At 42.3% G+C, this 19,266-nt stretch overlaps 1 protein-coding gene across 2 annotated transcripts; it reads left to right on the top strand.

The window, feature by feature from the left end:
- Positions 1 to 2,442: 2,442 nt before the first annotated feature.
- LOC113407207 (complement factor H-related protein 1-like) lies at positions 2,443 to 18,751 on the top strand. Of its 2 annotated transcripts, none has more exons than XM_029912348.1 (5): positions 2,443 to 2,615; positions 10,572 to 10,748; positions 14,013 to 14,195; positions 15,378 to 15,578; positions 17,821 to 18,751. In XM_029912348.1, exons 1-5 carry the CDS (start codon positions 2,555 to 2,557, stop codon positions 17,832 to 17,834), a joined length of 636 nt encoding a protein of 211 aa, XP_029768208.1. In that variant the 5' UTR covers positions 2,443 to 2,554; the 3' UTR covers positions 17,835 to 18,751. The 2 variants fall into 2 exon arrangements, with proteins under 2 accessions (XP_029768208.1, XP_029768207.1); XM_029912347.1 differs by having other exon boundaries at positions 17,800 to 18,751.
- The last annotated feature ends 515 nt before the right edge of the window (positions 18,752 to 19,266 follow it).

Genomic DNA, 19,266 nt, shown 5'->3' with positions numbered 1-19,266 from the left:
TTAGATGAGTTCTTTTTGAGTGATTGCCTATGTGCATTTCACCCACTGCCACATCCCACTGGCAGGCCCACCAACAGCAATTCTAGACCCGAGGACAAAACAGTCAGTCTACTGGCTGCCTTTAGTTGGGTGAGAGGTTGAAGCAAGGCTGGGAGCTGCTCAGCTGCACTAGAGCCACAGAAAGCAGCCTGCTGCCCACGAGAAGCAGCAAGTAGTAGAAGGAGGCGGGGCTGGCTGTGGGGTCGCTCAGCCCCTGCTCCAGGAGCAGAGTTCCCCTCGCTGATTGGCTGGTGGCCAAAAAACACCTAAACAGCACTGCCCACTACACCAGTGACCAGCCATGCTGATCAGCAACTCAGAGCCAGAAAAAACTTCCTTGATTGGTAGCTCTGCAATGATTCCCCCATTCCCCCCCTTCCCCAAGGCCCGGTCCCGCCTCTCCTCCTCCCAGGAGCGGCTAGCTAGCCGGATCTCAGCCCTTCCCCCTCTCCTCCCTCCTGCTGCTGGGAGACAGGCTACAGCTGATCGGCAACAGGGAGGGGCGGGACAGGCATGCAGCACTGTGGGAGGAGCTTCTCTGCTGCTGCAGAGCCTGCCTTGCTACACAGCCATCTATAAAACCAGGGAGAGGAGGTTGGCCGATGGAGGTTCCTGTGACTGTGGGGCCTGTTTCCGATCCTCTGTCCGTTCACGTATCCGGGCAGAGTTCCTCTGGGCGGCGTCCACTGGCTCCCTTGACACCTTTGAGGAGCAGTGGGCGCTGTCCGGGGTTCTCTGCTCGGTGTCCCCGTCAGGTTCCCTTCTTTTGACCCTTTGACCGCACTCCTGTCCCTGTTTTTTCATTAGTTGTCCCCCGTAATCATTTGGGTTTTAGGCCCTGTGGGTCCTCCCCTTAGGCTGGGGGGGGGATCCTTTAGCACTTCCCGGAACCCAATAAGTACACAGCAGGAGCCCAGCGCCGGCAGCACTAAAGAGCGGGGAAGAGCGGCTTCCCTGGACCCTTTCGGACCGTGGGCCTGGCGCCATGGTGCCATGTCAAATCCGCTACTGTATGTTGTAGATGATTTAATATACTTAAAAACTGAAGGGTTATCTAATTAATCTTTGAAAGTTCATTTTGCAGCTATTATAGCTTACCACATTTTGGTTGATACTAGATTGCAGTTCGGACATAATATGGATAATACATTTGAGAAGGAAGGTATTTAATATGTATGATCTTTGAGGGATCCTGTCCCTTCTTGGAGTCTTAAGCTGGTTTTATCTACATTTATGAAACCACCGTTTGAACCCTTGGCTAAGTATTTTTTATTTTTGATATCTTAAGGCAGCATTCATTATTGCCATGTCACCAGCCAGAAGGATGAGTGAATTAAAGGCCTTGATGGCTGATTCGCCCTTTAAGTCTTTTCATAAAGATAAGGTGGTTCTTACACTCGATCCCAGGCTTTTGCCAAAATGACTTTCTGAATTTCACATAAGTCAGACAATTTCCTGACATTTTTTCCAAGGCCACATACTAAGCAGGGGAAATCTGCTTTATGTACTTTGGATTCAAGAAGAGTTCTTGGATATTATTTAAATAGAATTAAAAGGTTTTGAAAATAATCTAGGTTATTTGTGTTTTATGCTAAAAGTTTCATGGGTCAGACTTTGTCTCTCTAGACTATTTCTAGATGGATTAAATAATGAATTGTTGAATGTTACAGGTTAACAAATTCTTGTACCTAGGATACTTCCATCTCATTCCATGTGGTAGTGTCTTTTGCTTGCCTTAAGCAAGTCCCTTTTCTTTCAACTGGCAAAGTTGCAACGTGGACTTCTGTGCACACTTTTACTAATCATTATGTTCTCAATTAGGCTTCTAGGGCAGATACTAGATTTGGTAGAGCAGTGTTCTGTGATGTCCTCCAGTTTATTTTCCTCATTGCTTTTCAAACTACCCATAAGTGGGGATATGCAGAGCCACTGGAAGAAGAAATGAAGGTTACTTACTTGTAAAACAGAGTTTTTTGAAATGGCTATTCATAGTCACACTTCCCACCCACTTTCCCCTCATTCTCAGGGTCCTTTTACACTGTATGTCTGGGTTGGCTGTGAAAGGAACTGAGGTGACAGAGTGCCATGATCCCTTATATAGCTTCATCCTCAGAATGTTCAGAGACAGAGAGGGAAGGGATAGAAGGAGTGTGCATAAACGCTTTAACAGATGCTGCTTGGAGAAGGTTCAACCATTAAGCATAATTAGGCAGCACAATACCCCACATGTGCAAATATGCAAAGAACTTCCAATATCTCAAAGAACTTCAATTACAAGCAAATAACCTCCACTTATGTAAGTGCACTTTTTGATGGAACATAACATATTTCATGAAAATAAGATACTACATTAATAGAGTTTCACTACTAATATGTTTATTTGTCTCTCTCCTTTTCAGATGCAACATGTAGCGCTCCACCTGAAGTTACCAATGCTGATATTGTAAATAATAAGGAGGGAAGGTATCTGCCTGGTGCTAGAGTGCAATATAAATGTCAGGAAGGATTTGAAAGTATGGAATCAAATTATGTAATTTGTGAAGATGGAGAATGGTCACAACCACCAATTTGCAAAGGTAGGTGTTTATATTTTAATTAAAACACGTAAGACCAGGTGCACTTTGGTGAGCTGGGAGCATACAGTCATAGGGCTGGAAAGGAACTTGAGAGGTTGTCTAGTCCATCCCCCTGCATTGAGGCAGGATTAAGTATTCCTAGATAATCCCTGACAGGTAACCTGTTCTTAAAACCTCCAATGATGGGGATTACACAGCCTCCCAAAGTAACCTGTTTCGGGACTTAACTTTCTAACTATGTAGACAGTAGTTAGGGTGGAACATTTACCTTTCTTGTTTTACATATGACATTCCTATTAATACTTCCTAGAATGACATTTGCCCTTTCCACAACAGCATCACACTTTTGACTCATTCAGTTTGTGGTCCACTGTAGTCCCTGCATCTTGAAGTGCTTGCACCTGTCCATTCCACTTTGGTTGTGTGTGTACTAGTTCATCAAAGGCAGAGAACATATTCCCATAGTGGTACCTGTCGAGGTGGTACATGCACTTTTGCTGCACACTCATGCTTGTAGCTAAGGGCATAAATGGGCAGAGCTGCCCTAACCCTCTCAGTTCCTCCTTGCCACCCATAGATGGACAGTGTAAGCGTCTCACATACTTTCCCATTATAAATCTTTTTAGCATTCTTTTATTGTAAATGGTTTAGTATCGCTGTAGTTTAGATAGTGGTACTCATTTTCAAATATTTTCTTGTTTTTATCTTGTTCTTCAAATTTTATTTTCAATACCAGGGCATGTCTTAATCCTTGGGATTTAAGTGCTGTTTGACTGTAGCAAATCTATGACAGTCACCGATTCTCACTCCCACTGCTTGAAGTGGGAAGGACACATTAGGCATAAATACCCTATTTGTAGGGGGCTTAAAACCAGATCAAAGAAGTTGAAGGCAGTTTTACTTTGAGATGTTCTGGTGAAAGCAGCTATGTGTCCCCATTTGGAACCCAGCCACTTGGCCATACAGGGATTCAGATTCGACTCTCTAAGCACACCGCCAGACTTTGTGGCCTTCCCATGTCAAAAAGAGCCAGGAAGAAGACATCATTCTCTATCATGCAATCAGCAGAAGTCATCCAGCACCTCAGCCTCTTCAACCAGAAAAAGTCATCATCGTCTTCATTGTCATCTTCTTCAAATAAGACCACTAGTGAGGTTAGAGCTAAACCAGCTCCCGTGAGGCTCTTCCCCATATTCCCACATTCAAGCAATGCAGAGTTGTCAACTCCAACACCTCATGGCCAGTCAAGACCTTCAATAGCATAGACTTCATGGCCAAGACCTTCAAAAGCATAGACTTCTGCTGCAATGCATGTTACTGTTTTGGTATCTACAACACCTGAGATGTATGCATCAGCCAGTGATATTTTATGCCTGTTGGTGCTGGATTACCATTAGTGCAGAACAATGTCCAGGCTCTGCCTATTCCCCTAACCGTGGTACTGGCATCCTCCTTGGCACTGACATATTCAGTGCCATTGGGAACTGAGCCTTTGTAAGTAGTGCCAGAGTCCTGAAGCTGTATTGTCCAGCAGGTCCCTTTATCAGGAAAGTCCCAGATGCTTTCTCTGGTACTCTCCATCTTATGTTGGTTCAGGTCCCACAACCCATCTGCTCCACACAGTACCTTGCCAGCTTGGCATTCCAATGCTGGCTCTTCTTCAGACTAGAAGTGGGATCCTAAATATTGGGATCTCATTACAGGAGATCTTAAGCATCTCCTTATTCCTCATTGTGCAGGTCAAGGCCCTGGCACCATAACTTTTACAGGAGCAGACTGAGACATAGCTTCCTTTGGAGTTGGGCATGGTACTGAATGAAGTACCGCAGTAGACTTTCTGGAATCTGAGGGGTTTCTCCAGACTCCAGGTCATCTCCTCATAGTCAGCATTCTGCTAGGCATCAATCAAAGTGCCATTCTCTAACTGTTACCATTCTGTGTACCAGCACTGGTACCCAGCAGCTGAAGGAGATTATCCCTCCAGTTTCTGACCCTCCTGCTATAGATGTTCAGCAGACAGTAGAGCAGATTGGCACTAATCCTTTCACTCAATACTTTTTCATCATTTACAGATGAGGTTCCTGTTTCAGAATCATCTTCCCTTGACCTAGACGATTATAAAATCTACCAGGAATTTATGAAAAGGGCAACCACCTCTCTAGGAATACAAACTGAGTTGGTTCAGGATAATCCACACAAACTGGTGGTGGTCTTCGAATAGTGTCCCTATAGGTGCTCCACTGAAGGTGCATCTGCGCCCCTGCACCTCTAATGGGAGATTGTTGGTAGCAGTGTCCGATGAGCCCACACATATGCTCTTCCTCCCTCATGGTCTTCCTCAAGACTATCTAGCACTGCAGGAATGGACCCCACTCAGTTCCTTCTCAACCTCCTTTGTCCTCAAATGGAGCAAGCAGTTGTCCCTTCCTTATCTGCATCATTAGCATAAGTAGTAGTTGTTTTTGTTTCTTTTGTTCTCCTTAATAGTTAGTGTTTCCTTTTTACCCCATTGGGATTAAAAAAAAAAGAATTTGTTTCCTGCCCTGTCTGGGGTGATTCTCCCCTCCCACGGAGCATTTAGAAGACACTCTCTTTTTTTAAAAAAAAATTCACTTAAAAAAAAGAGAGGAAAAGACAAGAAGACAATTTCTTTTGCATCCCTCACTGTTAGAGGATGATAGCCCCCCTGTAGAGGCATGTCTGGCTCTTCCGGCTTCAAGAGGTGCCTCTCCTTCAAGGAATTGATTCCTGTAATGGCCAAACACTCTCACTGTCTGGTGCCAGGGAGAGTCCCATATCCCTTGGAAGTGATCCCCCTGCCACCAGCTAAAGCTGCAGTATTGCAGGAACTGGGAACTGAAGTTAAAACTCCTCCTTATGGAGAAGACACTTCAGTCTCCAGGGGACTCCAGTGCCAACCCCAGATCATCCCCAGAGCCTTTAACTTCAAAGGGGACAGAGTAATGGAAAAAACCAGCAGACACCCCCTGTAAAGGCTCATAAACATGGCTCTGAGTGGTTGGCTAGCCAGAGGGGTTCCCCAGTGCAACCACCTTGATACCCACGGCACTGGCAGCTCTGAGGCACGGTACCCAGAAGGGGATAGATACACATCACAAGCTGGTGCATATTCTGCACACCTTCTTCTCATCCAAAATTGCCCTCCCAATTAATGTATCTTACCCAGTGACGAGTCTGATGTTTCTCTGGCCCCTCATCTCCAGGGGACTCTGGCTCCTGAGCCAGGGGAGGAAGAAGCTTTTGCAGAACAGGAAGAAGGGTTCGAAGGGGAAGCTACTCCTCCAGCAAACTTCTCCTCATCTCCACCAGATGAGGGTGTAATGACCCCCCCACACACCCGCCATCAGTAGGTGATGATTTTAAAAACTTTCTGTATCATACCAAGAGGGTGGCAGATGAGATGCACATTTCCCTAAAGGAGGTGGCAGATACACATCACAAGCTGGTGCATATTCTGCACACCTTCTCCTGATCCAGAATTGCCCTCCCAATTAATGAGCCGATTCTAATTCCTGCCAAAGTTATCTGGCAGACACCAGCCTCCATCTCAACAACCAGCAAGAGAGCTGACAAAAAATATTACATCCCTCCCAAAGAGGCATACTGCCTGTTTCAACCTCCACAACCCAACTCCATCTAATGGATGCAGTTAAAGCACGAGGCATGCAACATCATGCCAAGTCAACCCCATCCAATCGGGATTGGAAGGATTGCATATTTGTCGGCAACATTACAGTTCAGATTCGTGAATTACCAAGCTGTCATGGCCAAATATGATTTTATTAATTATGGGAAACTCACTGCATTTTTGGAACTTTTACCTGAGATGCAAAAGGAGCACTTTTAGGCCATTGTCAGAGAGGGTCAGTTAATAGCCAGAATGGTGCTACAGATGGCACTGGACATAGACGATATGGTGGCTTGCTTGGTCCCCATGACAGTGGTAATGAGGCAGTCTTCTTAGCTACAACTTTCTGGGTTGCCCAAAGAAGATCTCCAGTTTGAAGGGGCCAAGCTGTTTGCGGAGAAGACAGATTCTTCTCTCCACACCTTGAAGGATTCCAGGCCACATTACACTCCCCAGAAGTCTACACTGCAGAACAGAAGAGAAGATATAGCTCTCAGCCACAGCACAGGTCACAACCTCCTCAAAACCAGCCATCTCAGCACTGTTGCAAGCTGGGAAGCCTACCTATACAACCATAAGGTTCAGTGCACAAGTGGCCTTTCACAGAAGTGATCCTTTGGAGCTAAGAGCTGTCAGGAATGCCTGTGCACACTTTCTGCCTTTCTTCAAGAACACCCACACTAAGATCATGATGGACAATATGACCTGTATGTTTTACATAAATCACCAGGGGAGTGCCAGATGTCCCTCCCTCTGCACTGAAGCACTCAAACTTTGGAATTGATGCATTTATCACAATGTGCTCATCTCAACTGTCTATGTACCAGGGTTACAGAACTTGACAGCTGACAGTCTCAGTTGGCATTTTTCTTACAACCATGAATGGGAACTGAACTCAGAGGTGCTTCAAGATATATTCAACATTTGGGGAACCCCGACTATGGATCTCTTTGCTAATTACCAGAAAACAGCATATCTAATTGTCATCACTTCAGCTAGGTGCATAGGAGACATAGCAGCCCTGATGGCACACACACCATACATGGTCTTTTTTTTAAAGTCAAAGTAACTCTGAGGCCACATCTCAAATTTCTCCCTAAAGCTGCCTTTGCTTTCCATATGAATCAACAGATCCATCTTCCTGTTTTTTCCCCAAAACTACACTGTGACATCAGGGAGGCGATTCTGCATATGCTAGATGTTAGAAGAACACTACCCTTCTACTTGGACAGAACTAAGGACTTCAGGAAGTCCCCATAACTCTTCCTTTTGCTCACGGAAAGATCCAAACACTCAGCAATATCGGCTCAAAGACTATCCAAATGGGTCTCTGGTTTCATTAATCACTGTTATCAAGGGCGCAATCTGCTGCCTTCGTCCGGAGTCCGTATGCATTCCACGAGGTCAATTTCTACCTCGGTCACAAATCTTGGAAATATGTAGAGTAGCAACTTGGGCCTCTGCCAACACTTTCGCAGAACATTTTGATGGCCTCTGAAGCCATCTTTGGCTCCACAGTACTCCTTGTAGTAATAGACTCCACTTTGAAGTCCCAACCTCCAGTGGTGGTGGGTACTGCTTGGGAGTCACCTACAGTGGAGCATCCAAAGAGACACTACTCGAAGAAGTTACTCACCTTATGCAGTAATGATGGTTCTTCGAGATGTGTGTCCCTCCTCTCTACTTCAGAGTTCTCCATAAGGGGTCTGCAGTAGAGAAGAAACTGAGGGGGGTTCTCCTGTGCAGTGCTAGATAGCCTCAAGGCAGACCATGAGGGAGGGAGAGCACACTGGCTCAACGGACACTGCTACCAAAAATCTCTGATTAGAGGTGCAAGGGCGCAAATACACCTACAGTGGAGCACCCACAGAGACACACATCTTGAATTACCATCGTTACTGCACAAGGTGAGTAACTTTCTCCTATTTTGCATTCTGCAGGACCTGAGTGAATACTCATGAACTAATGCTACACATACCTAGTGAGGATGCGTCTTGCAGTTCCATATGCTGCACTGCCTGGAATCTTTGGACCTATTGAGTGGTCAGCCACAGGTCTTCATGCTGTCTCTTTCCTTCTGGGAGTGCTGGCCTCTCTGGAACTGTTGAGGAACAGCTGAATGCGAACAGTTGTTGTTTGATATTTGGCTGACCCAACCAAAATAGATTTATCACATCCCTACTGTCCAACTTTATCTTACTAAAAAGAATTTGGGTTTGTCTGCCAACTTCTGGCCAGAACTGAGAGCAGACTTCACCAAATAGTGTAGACCCCATCTGGTCGCTGGACTCCCTGAGTATGCTTCTTGCACGTTATCATTGCTGGAACTCATACCATAGTATATTGCTAGTATGTTGGCAGCCATTTTACTAGCAGAACCAAACCATTAGTAGCTGTAGTGAGCTGATTCAGATAAATGTTGCTCTTTGTATTTTACATTTTTATCCCCTTCTGGGAGTTTTATGCAGGAGCCAGTCCCAGGGCTCAAGTGGGGGTTGGAGAGTTGGTGGTACTGTCTTAATCTCTACTCTCTTGGTATACCAAGGTGAGATGTTATTCTCAGGAGATTCTGCAGATGCTCAAAACATGATTGCCTCAGAGTGTGGTTTTCATACACCTTTGGGCAGGGCTGGGTTAAGGCACAGGCACAAATAGAAACCTACTCTCTGGCTCTCAGGGTCCTATGTTGACATCAGAATCTCAACCTTCATTAAAACATACTGGTTCTAGTCTGCATGGTTTTGAAAATATTCAACTGAGCATAACTGATTTTGTGATGTCTGCAGCAAGAGCCTTTAGAGGCAGGGAAGAATCCTCCTGACCCCACAATTAGAAGTTGGAGGTTGAGGGGGGAGAAAGCAGTGACTATCTCCCAAATGCCATCCATTCTCTGTCGACTGTAGAGTTCTGTGATACTCTTTCGGTTATTTTACCTGCTTTGATCACAAGTGAAATAGTTGGGCATCTGAGCCAACCCCATTTAGATTCACAAGATATTCACCCCACTTCGAAATATTGTTCCAAGCTAAATACAGAACCAGGCAGGCAACTCGGCATCGGTTACACTATTAGTTTTCCACATGAAAGTTCAGAGTATGAAGCATATAAAATAACCACCCTCCACCCCATCAAAAAAATGTTGAGTCTGGGACACAGCCCAATCTGAGCCCTGCTTCCCATCAATTGTTTTCTGCCAGCTGATTGAAACAGGAACTAAACAGCTAAAGGCTGCAGCTCCAAAAGAAAGACTCTTTCCACCTATGCAAATAGAGTTGTGCTGTACCCTTAGCTGCTTGTCCTTTCAAGGAAGGTGCAGCATATGCATATACACCTCTCCACGAAGTCGCATTGGCCCAGCTCTGACCAGGTTGGACTGCCTAGCTTTTGGAGAGCTGCCAATTTTGTAAAGCCCTTGCACTCAGTACAGCCACAGCTCCAGGGCCTTCACTGGTTCCAATGCCAATATCGCTTGGGAAATGAGCTGGTCTGTCAAGCAGGTAGGTCATTCGCTGATCTTTAGGCTGTAAATATATAAACAGTATCTCATTCTAGTAGCTAGCAGTGCTACTGACACAGAACAGTCAAAAGAGGAGGAGGATTTGATGCTCCAAGGGAGAAATCCAGCTCCCCTCTGCTCTTTTTACAATGATCTTTTAAGCAGAGCTGACACTGGCCACTAACACTCTGCAAAGTCTCCTCATGGATTTGAGAACTATTAGTCGGACACATGTTGGAGCTGTGTGGTCGGGGCCAGAATGAAAACTGGAAAGACAAGTGGCTCCTGCAAAGACACTCCTTTTCTCTGGTTAGTCACCTGAGAGCTACAGATTTGGAGTCCTGAAGGCCCTACCACCTTTGCAGGGAAACAGAAGAAGTTATTGCAGAAGCTTACATGGCTTTACCCTTGTTATTTCTGGGGGAGAACTTGCCAGAGTTTAGTTGTCATAGCCACCTCAGCCACAGAGCATAAACTCTGAGTGGGTTAGGGAGGAAGAGCACAATATGATGTGTAGAGAGCTGGTCAGAAAGTTTCCAACAGAATAAAGATTGATTTGTCAAGCATGAAATGTTTTCCAGAAACTTGATGATTTTGTTTGACTTGCATCTTAACCCAAATCAATTCACTATTGGATAGCCTTTTTGTCACCTCCCTGCAATTTAAAGTGTTCTGTTAAACAGGACTGGTTAATCACTAAAGGATTTGAATAGAATTTGTACACAACTAATGGAATACCATAAGTGCTTTAGCTAAGCTGATCTCCTTCATGGGACTGTGTCAGTGACTGTGTTTTCATGCGTCTTTTCAGATATGAGATGCGCACCTGCACCGGAGATTTCTCATGGTAAGATTCTAGGTGCTAAACAGCGAAACTATTTCCCTGGCGAGAGGGTGCGTTATCGATGTACACAAGGTCTGAGCCTTATTGGGTCTCCAACGGTAACATGTAAGCAAGGGAAGTGGTCCCAACCACCAGAATGCAGAGGTATTTTACTTTCCTATTTCTAAAATAGCCCAACAGTGATGATATTGTTAGAATCAAAAACTTCACTCTCATTCAGAAGAGTTTGTTTCCCTGTATCTCTTCTTTTAATGCACAACTTTATGCTCACTTGAAAGCCAGAAAGCAAATCTATTTCTAGTCTGTGATGTTCTTGGCAATGGTAATGTGGAGCATTAATGAAAAAATTCTCACATTGGACCAGACCCTAAGCTCCTTCTTCAAGCAACCCTCAGTGGATTTCAATGGGAGTTTGGCCTGAGTAACTTCTGAGTAAAGGTTGAGAGCCAAATTTTGCCATCCCTGCTCATGCTGAGTAGTTAACATTGACTTCAGTGTACCTAGTGTAACCCACACACCTCCTGGGTGTGGTGCTCTGTCCCTTTTAGTGGCACTGAGACCACTTAGAGATTAATGAGTCTGCTACAGGCTTAGCTAAGGGCCATATAGCTTTTTAGCTCATGCAGTAGAGGCTCATGCATTTAGCTCCAGAGGTCCCAGGTTCAATCCTGCCCGGCGATGACTGGGGCTGTCAGTGTTTCACTAGTTAGGATTTCAGGATTTGACCCACAATATAATGTGAATAAGGCTGCACGATGGTGCTCTTCTTTGTATTTTTTATTACCACAGTTTCACTACCACTTTCAGATGAGCTAGACAGTACACAAGAGACAATTAGTGAAATGCTCACTCCATTGAAGTCAGTGGAAGAAACTTTGTTTGACTTCAATAGGATCAGGATTTCACCATGTATCGTTAAGCTTCTGGAAAAAAGTGATGTCACTCTACTAGTTCATTTTAATTTTTTTTTACATACCAGGATTTCATTGGCTGTCTGGGTGAATATGAATATTAAAAAAAAAAATCTGCAGAGTAACAGCACCTTGTTCTGAAAGCCAAAATTGTGATTCTAAAAACTAACTAGATAGTAATCTGCAACTATTGTTTACATTGAGTGGTACCATGACTAAGGCTAAGATTATGTCACAGAGGTCACGCAAGTCATGGAATCCGTGACTTTCAGAAACTTCTGTAACATTTTCTGCTTCAGCCCCAGGGCAATGTAATGTAGTAATGGCAGAACAAATTGTGAAATACATATGTTAACATGCACTATTTCTAGGGCTGTCAAACAATAAAAAAATTAATCACGATTAATCATGAAATTAAAAACATCATGATGAATCCCAGTTTTAATAGCAGTCCTCTACATTGGTGGTTGAAGCATGAAGGGGCATATGAATGTTTAGCATTTCTGGCACGTAAATAACATGCAATGCCGGCTACAAAGTGCCACGTGGATGCCTTTCCTCACTTTCAAGTGGCATTGTAAATAAGAAATGGGCAGCATTATCTCCCGTAAATATAAACAAACTTGTTTGTCTTAGTGATTGGCTGAACAAGAAGTAGGACTGAGTGGACTTGTAGGCTCTAAAGTTTTACATTGTTTTGTTTTTGAGTGCAGTTATGTAACAAAAAATATCTACATTTGTGAGTTGCATTTTCATGATAAAGGGATTGTACTACAGTACTTGTATGAGGTGAATTGAAAAGTACAATTTCTTTTGTTTATCTTTTTTTATAGTGCAAATATTTGTAATACAAATAATATAAAGTGAGCACGGTACACTTCGTATTCTGTGTTGTAACTGAAATAGATATATTTGAAAATGTAGAAAAAACATCCAAAATATTTATAATACATTTAAATTGGTATTCTATTATTGCTTAGAAAAAATATTTTTTTATGCAGCTAGTACATTTCTAAATAAAGCCGTAAGGTCAGAGGAATAAAGGAGAAATATTAATATATATAAAATCAGAGTTTTAGCTGAAAATATTCTTATGTATTTGCTGTATTTTTAAATAGTCATTAAATAATTATCAAAGTCTTAATGATAGAGGCATAAAGGTGAAGTGTTAATACATATATAGAATGCTGTACTTTTAGTAGAATATATGCTTTTTATGCAGTTAGTACCTTCCCCTGCAAGGTAGTCAGACGTTTAATGCAATTAGGATGACCTTTATATGTACGTACTGTTTTTATTTTTATTTTTGTTTAGGGGTTTTTTTTTACTTGTAACAATGTCTGTCTCTGTATGTACAAATAAATGCAAATGAATTAATTAAAAAATGTATATAACTGGCCACTATGGCACCATATTTTTAAAGCTGCTTGTCAGTCTTCCCAGTACCGTAAACAACCCCCCTTCAGTATTGTTTATGCTTGCCTAATTCTTGGGGGGGGGGGAAATCTTTTTGCCTAACATTGCCCTAATCCCACATCCCTTTCTATGAGAAGAGAAGCAGAGAGAGGAAATGGGAGCTGGCTTTTGAAAGTAAATTTCAAATTATGAGTTTGACTTCTCTATTAATTATTTTTTAAATCCACCTCACTGAAGGACCTTTCCAAAGGGCAAAGCTTAGCTACATTTATGAGTTCATCAATTATAGGGACATCATGAGGCTTCCCGGTCCTCAGATTCATTCTTTCCTTTCTCCCCTCATTTTTGTACTATTCATGCCCATTTATCTCTCCAGTGTTATTCTGAGATTCATACTCCACTCCTTGGACCTGTATTATCCCAACTTCTATTTAGCCTGCATCCTCTTATCATTATTTTACCCTCAGACTTGCTCTGCTATCAATATTCAGATACCATGGTAATGTCATAATTCACAATAGTCTGAGAAATGTGCTGGGTGCATCAAACACCCTACATGGTAATATAGTCATGGAGAGAGTAGGTACTGCACATGATGCATTCCTCAGTGACAAAAAGCAGGTTGATTGGTCCACATGCACCTGAGGGGGGGAGAAGTTGGGCCAAAGCCTCTCACTTTCCATTTCCCCGCTAGTCAATGGTTAAGGCAGAATGGTGGGATTAGTAGGGCAGAGATGGTTGACCCAAAAGATCTCAAACTAACCTACATTCTCTGCTTGAAAAGCAACCTGGAATCAGGTCTTCACAAAGCTAGAGTAGCTAGTTACCTATTTTGCCATCAGTTCCATAGTGTTAGTTGTTAATAAACAAATATCATGCTGCTTCAACTATAAAGATAAAACTTTTAGTCTTTTGTGTTCAGTTCCAATATCAGGCTGATTCTTTTTCGCTTTTCCCTTGGGATTTTTCCAGCTCTGTCAGAGTATATTGATGGCGCTGTTGTGTAATATTTGTGATCTTGCAGCATTTACTGTAAATAATCGCTGATGCAAATATTCTCTATTTCTATACTTACTTTTAGAGGCTGCTGGAAAGTGTGGGCCCCCGCCTGGTATTGATAATGGAGACACCATTGCCTTTGCACAGCCAGTATATGAATCAGGTTTAAGTGTGGAATATAGATGCAAAAGTTTACACGTAATGAGGGGATCTCCATTTGTCCACTGCGAGTCTGGCCAATGGACAAACCCACCAGTTTGCTTAGGTAGGTACAAAAATCTATTATATGAAAAAGAACTGTGCTGAGTATATATTTTCCATATTATGAGCCCAGTTCTGATGTCACTTGTACTGGTGTAACACCACATTAATTCCATCAGTCTGAATGGAGTTAATCCTGATTTAGACAGGATTATGTTAGGGGACAACTCTCCTTCTTTTTAGGGATATCACTGCAGATTTTTTTTTTAAAGATCAGGAAATGGCAAACAGTCATGCCATTATAAGTATTTAGAATGTACCCCCAAAATAATATCTCAGTTAAAACTTGTAAAAACCCACTACAATGAAACCTATGTTTACTGTAAGTGAAAAGATGTATTCAAATATATTTTTAGTTGAAAATCTTTCAATTAGAGTAAATGCTATGAACTACAATTCAGTAACTTATGGAATGGCATGAGGAATATTGGTCATTGCTCTTTAGTGCTAGGAGTAGACATGATGCTGGCATGAGCAGCAGTGGATTCCACTTTTGCCTAGGGGGAGCTCTAATGTCAAAAACTAATGTAGTCTGCTCTACACCTTTCTAACCTCCATATGCTCAGAGAGAGAGGAGGGAATGGCTGGAGTACATTGTGGTGCAAGTGTTCCAAAGCTGTGCAGCTACCTCTGTGTGGTTCTTAAATTATGGTGAACTTATCTTGTGGGCTGGTTTGTCCTGGTCCTGACTTCACATCTCAGGAATAACCTGACATGTCCCCTTTGTCTCCTGCCATGCCACCTATACAAAAGGGGTGGGGGATGACAATGGGGAGCCCGATTTGCTAGCTTTATACCAGCAAAGAGCATCCTTCCACATGGAGAGTATTCTGTTGGCCAGGTATGGTTAGGTTCTGGCCCATTTGCATCAGCTGAGTGGCACAAGGGGGCCACATTGTAAAATGGAATCAAATCCTCTGTTCATCTACCCTAGTCTCCTCTCTGTCCCTTCCCACAATACCACACCATTTGGTGTGAAAGCCTTCTTCTCTAGAGTTCCTTTTTGTTCTCTCAGCCGTACCATCTCTCCTTTACTTTTCAAAAAATCTTGTCGTAAAATATTTCCCTGTTTTATTTAACTATGTAAAGCATTTGGGGACAGGTTCAGTGTCAATATAGTTAGTGAATCAAATTTCCAAAAATAGATCCACATGTACATAATTACATTACATTTTTCTTTTTCCAGAGCCATGTTCAGCATCCTCAGAAGAGATGGAGAAAAACAATATTGACCTGAAATGGAGGGAGACCACTAAATTGTATTCAGAAAGTGGAGATTTTATTGAATTTGACTGTAAATGGGGATATGAGAGGGATCCACTGTCTTCTGAATTTAGAGTACAGTGTGTGGAGGGGAAAATAGCATATCCTAAATGTAAGAAAAGAGGTAAGTAATCTCCAATTAAACTATAGTACTGGTGAATCATCTGACTAAAAGATTTCTTAATTTTTACTGAGGAATTCTAGGGTTTAAAAATACAAAAATGCATGGCAGAGTGGCACTATTGTGATGAGTTCCATATAAACTCATGGGAAAGCATGGATCCTAACTCAGACCTCTTGCAAATGGGGGTAAAGAGATGCAGCTCACAAGCAAAGTGACCACATTATTACTTGAATTGGGACAATCACCCTCTGACATCTGGGCTTTTGTGGGTTACCGACAGGATAGAAACATTTTGCAAGTGTCTTGTCTTACCCAACTTCTCTGGCTGGCACAGTTGCTCATGCAGACAGCTGACTTCCATTGTGGTCTGCAGTCCTTTGATATCCCTCTGATGCTGATTTTTAGCTCCTAAATGCTTGCTTCAGCAAGCACTGTTAACAGGTTACATGTTAGGCAAAGCTCTCCTAGACTCCTCTACTTCCTGGGAAACCTTCTGATCCATGGCAGTCAGTTTGCTTGTCACCTCATTTATCTGCCTTGCCGGTCCAGAGTGGGAGTGTTGCAGCTGGGCTTCTCAGTCTGCCCAGATACTTTGAAGAAAGATTTAGGCCATGTCTACAAGCTGACAGCGGCACAGCTGTGCCACTGTCAGAGTGCTCGCCTAGCCTCATTATGCTGATGGGAGAGAGCTCTCCTGTCGACATAGTCAAACCAGCTCAATGAGATCTCTCGTTGACATCGCGCTGTGCACATGTGCGCTTATGACGGCAAAAGTTATGGTGCTCAGGGGGTATTTTTTCACACCCCTGAGTGACAAAATTTTACCAACATAACTACTAGTGTAGACATAGCCTTAGACTGCATGTCTTCTCTCAGTCCTTTCTGGTAAACCTCCCACTGTTGCTTCAATACCTTTTGCAAAGTCTCCAGCTCCTATTTTAGGTGCTGTTTTAATTCCTTTTCAGCATCTTTGACTTTGTGTTTTCAGCCTAAGCCTTTAGCGAATATTCAGGGTCTTCCACCTTTTTTTGTGTTGGGAGGAAAAAATTGGTGTAGTGTCAAGTATTTCCATGACTCAACCCTTGTTATTTACAAAGAATGGATACAAAATCCCGTTTCTCTGAAAAAGCTGGCTCAGACAACAGGAGGCAGTTTCCTTCCTCACAATTCCAAGCCTACCTTTACATTCACCAATCAGACCAAAAAGATCTTTTCTGTCAGGGCCATCCTACCAATACATCTATTGCTGTCTCTCCATAGCTTTCTGGCATGCTCACACATACACATGCGCATGCACACACTCCCTCCATTCCTCCCTCATTTAATCCCCAGCCCTCCTATTGTCAATCCCTAGAGAAACTACTCAACCAGAATTGCTCTAGCCTTTTCCCAGGCCTTGCATATGGTATAGTCCATGAGCAGTGGTTTCCATTGTGTCGGCTATCACTAGACAAAGGGACATGTAACTGTTTCCTCATTTAACCTGAATGAAAGATGAGTATCATGCCCATCAGTTTCACTGAGGTCTGTGACTGCCCATAGATCAGACATGCTTACTGCAAGCTACTCTATCTCCAGTACAACAATACTATCAAATTTATTGATGGAAAAATCTATTTTGTCTTACATCATTCTAGTTCTCCTGTCTTCTGATAAAGAAGAATCATAATTGCTGATCTTCTTCCCATATTAGGATGACTATATGATTGTGGCAATTCCCACATCACCTTTTGTAAACTAGTGTGAGAAATGCCACCTCCTTTATAGCATTATGGGAACAGAAGCAAATAATTCATGCGTACATATGAAGAAGGCAGGCTAGAAGCAGCTGATAAGAAGTCATGGAACAAAACAGGTTCAAGATCCCTGCTCCAAAAATTCCATCACTTTCAAATGCTAATAACTACACCATGGATACTGATAAAATACAGTAATATGTAGTAAATCAATGTATGGTTTTCTGTTCTACTTTTAAGTTCCACTTCAAAATAAGTAATCGTTTTTAATATGAAAAGTAGTTGAACCATTGCAGTTCAGGGGTAACTGCAATTATGTTTGATGGAGTTTGTTCCCATGTACTTTCCAAAAAAGGTTAAAACCATGCAGTATGAGTTTCATGCCATTCTGTTGAAATCAATATTCTGTTCCTGTGCAGTCCGTAGGGGATTTGTATGTAATATTTGTTTAAAAAAATTGACATGTACTAAACTGATTTTTCTAGTGTTTGTTCTCTCCCTGACAGGTACTTCAGGATGAATAAAAAGAAGCATCAAGCAGATAATTTTAACTCGGATCTGAGGATCAAAATCCATTGACCAGTTATTTGTAATGTTCACATATTATGTCCTTTGTCAATATTTTAGCTTAAATTGATTATATGTATCAGTTCAATACCTTTTTTATCGTTGGTCACAATGGTTTAAAATATACATTCATAAAATAGTAACAACACATGGGCAAATAAGTTCAAACTCAGATCAAACTACAGCTTTTTATGATATTTGGAAAAGGAAACTTTAAGGGAAATTGTACACATCTGCACATCCTGAATTACACACTTCCTTCTTGCTGAAACAGAAAGCAGCAGTATTTCCCTCTGGCCCAAATCAGGAACTCCAGGAAGTCTCATTAGAAACATTAATCTTGAGAGATTTTTAGCCTAATCACCACACCAGAAAGTTTGGGATATGCATGGAGGCTTTTTTGAGTTTGCCCGTCACTATTAGCGATCATTCTTCCAAATGTTTTAGGCCATGCAACCAAAAAATGATCCTGTCATTTAGCACAGTTGTACTGAAAACATGGACTTCTCTGGTTAAAGTTTAAACTCATAGCGTCTTAATTATTTTTCCCTTTTAAAATTAAAGATTTGTATGATTAATTTACCACTCTTCTTAAAAAGTCTGTTATTTGGACTTTTTCATTTTTTTTATTAACACCATCATCTGAAGTAAAGAGGGAAGGAATCTTAGGATTTGTAGAAAAATGGAGACAAAGATGAAAGCCTGCAGCTAATTTGAATATCAACATGATACATGCATTTGGCAGTGTGTGAATAAATTGTCTATTCCTATTTTCCACTGTATGTAATGAACTGGAAATTAGACTAGTGCTGTAACAGAGATAAATCATTATCAGAATCCACACAGACAAATAAATGAAGATAAAGTGAATGTTGAGGGGATGCTATATGTAGGGAATGGATCAAATTCTGGACCTGTGGCATACACAAATAAGCACACTTACACTATAAAAGCTGAAAAAACTGTGCATGTATCTTCCTCAAAATTATGTGAATGTTGAAGTTTTTCACATTATTGCAAAACTGCCTGTAGCACTTATGTTACTTATTCTCCTAGTGGAATCCACAGTCTGAATTTAGTCACCCAGGCTCCCTATTCAATGCACGGGGAGAGTCAGTGACCCTAGGGTACATCTATATTTGAGTTTGGAGGTGAGATTCCCTGCTTCCATAGACATACCTGCCCCAGCTGTGCTCAAGCTAGTACCGCATAGGCACCAGCTCAGCCTAGCTTCCATGAGTACAACCCCACCAGACCCTCAGCTACCTACTTGGGTGGCGAGCCCAAGCTATTGCTGGTGCTGCAGCACCACTGGCTACTTTTAGGTGCTAGGTTGGGCTGAGTTAGTGTGGGTACATACATGGGAGCTGGGCACCACATGTATC

This window comes from Terrapene carolina, unplaced genomic scaffold, assembly GCF_002925995.2.
Source record: "Terrapene carolina triunguis isolate 2854851 unplaced genomic scaffold, T_m_triunguis-2.0 Scaffold210, whole genome shotgun sequence".
NCBI classification, from domain to species: domain Eukaryota; kingdom Metazoa; phylum Chordata; order Testudines; family Emydidae; genus Terrapene; species Terrapene triunguis.
The sequence above is the reverse complement of the archived record's forward strand: the minus strand, read 5'-3'. Positions and strand labels throughout refer to the sequence as shown.

Excerpts from the sequence above, each read along its gene's own strand:
- LOC113407207 (XM_029912347.1), top strand. The coding sequence starts at position 2,555 with ATGGAATCAAATTATGTAATTTGTGAAGATGGAGAATGGTCACAACCA. Across the intron at positions 2,616-10,571 it reads ACAACCACCAATTTGCAAAG|ATATGAGATGCGCACCTGCA; the intron begins GTAGGTGTTTAT and ends GCGTCTTTTCAG. Across the intron at positions 10,749-14,012 it reads CCAACCACCAGAATGCAGAG|AGGCTGCTGGAAAGTGTGGG; the intron begins GTATTTTACTTT and ends ACTTACTTTTAG.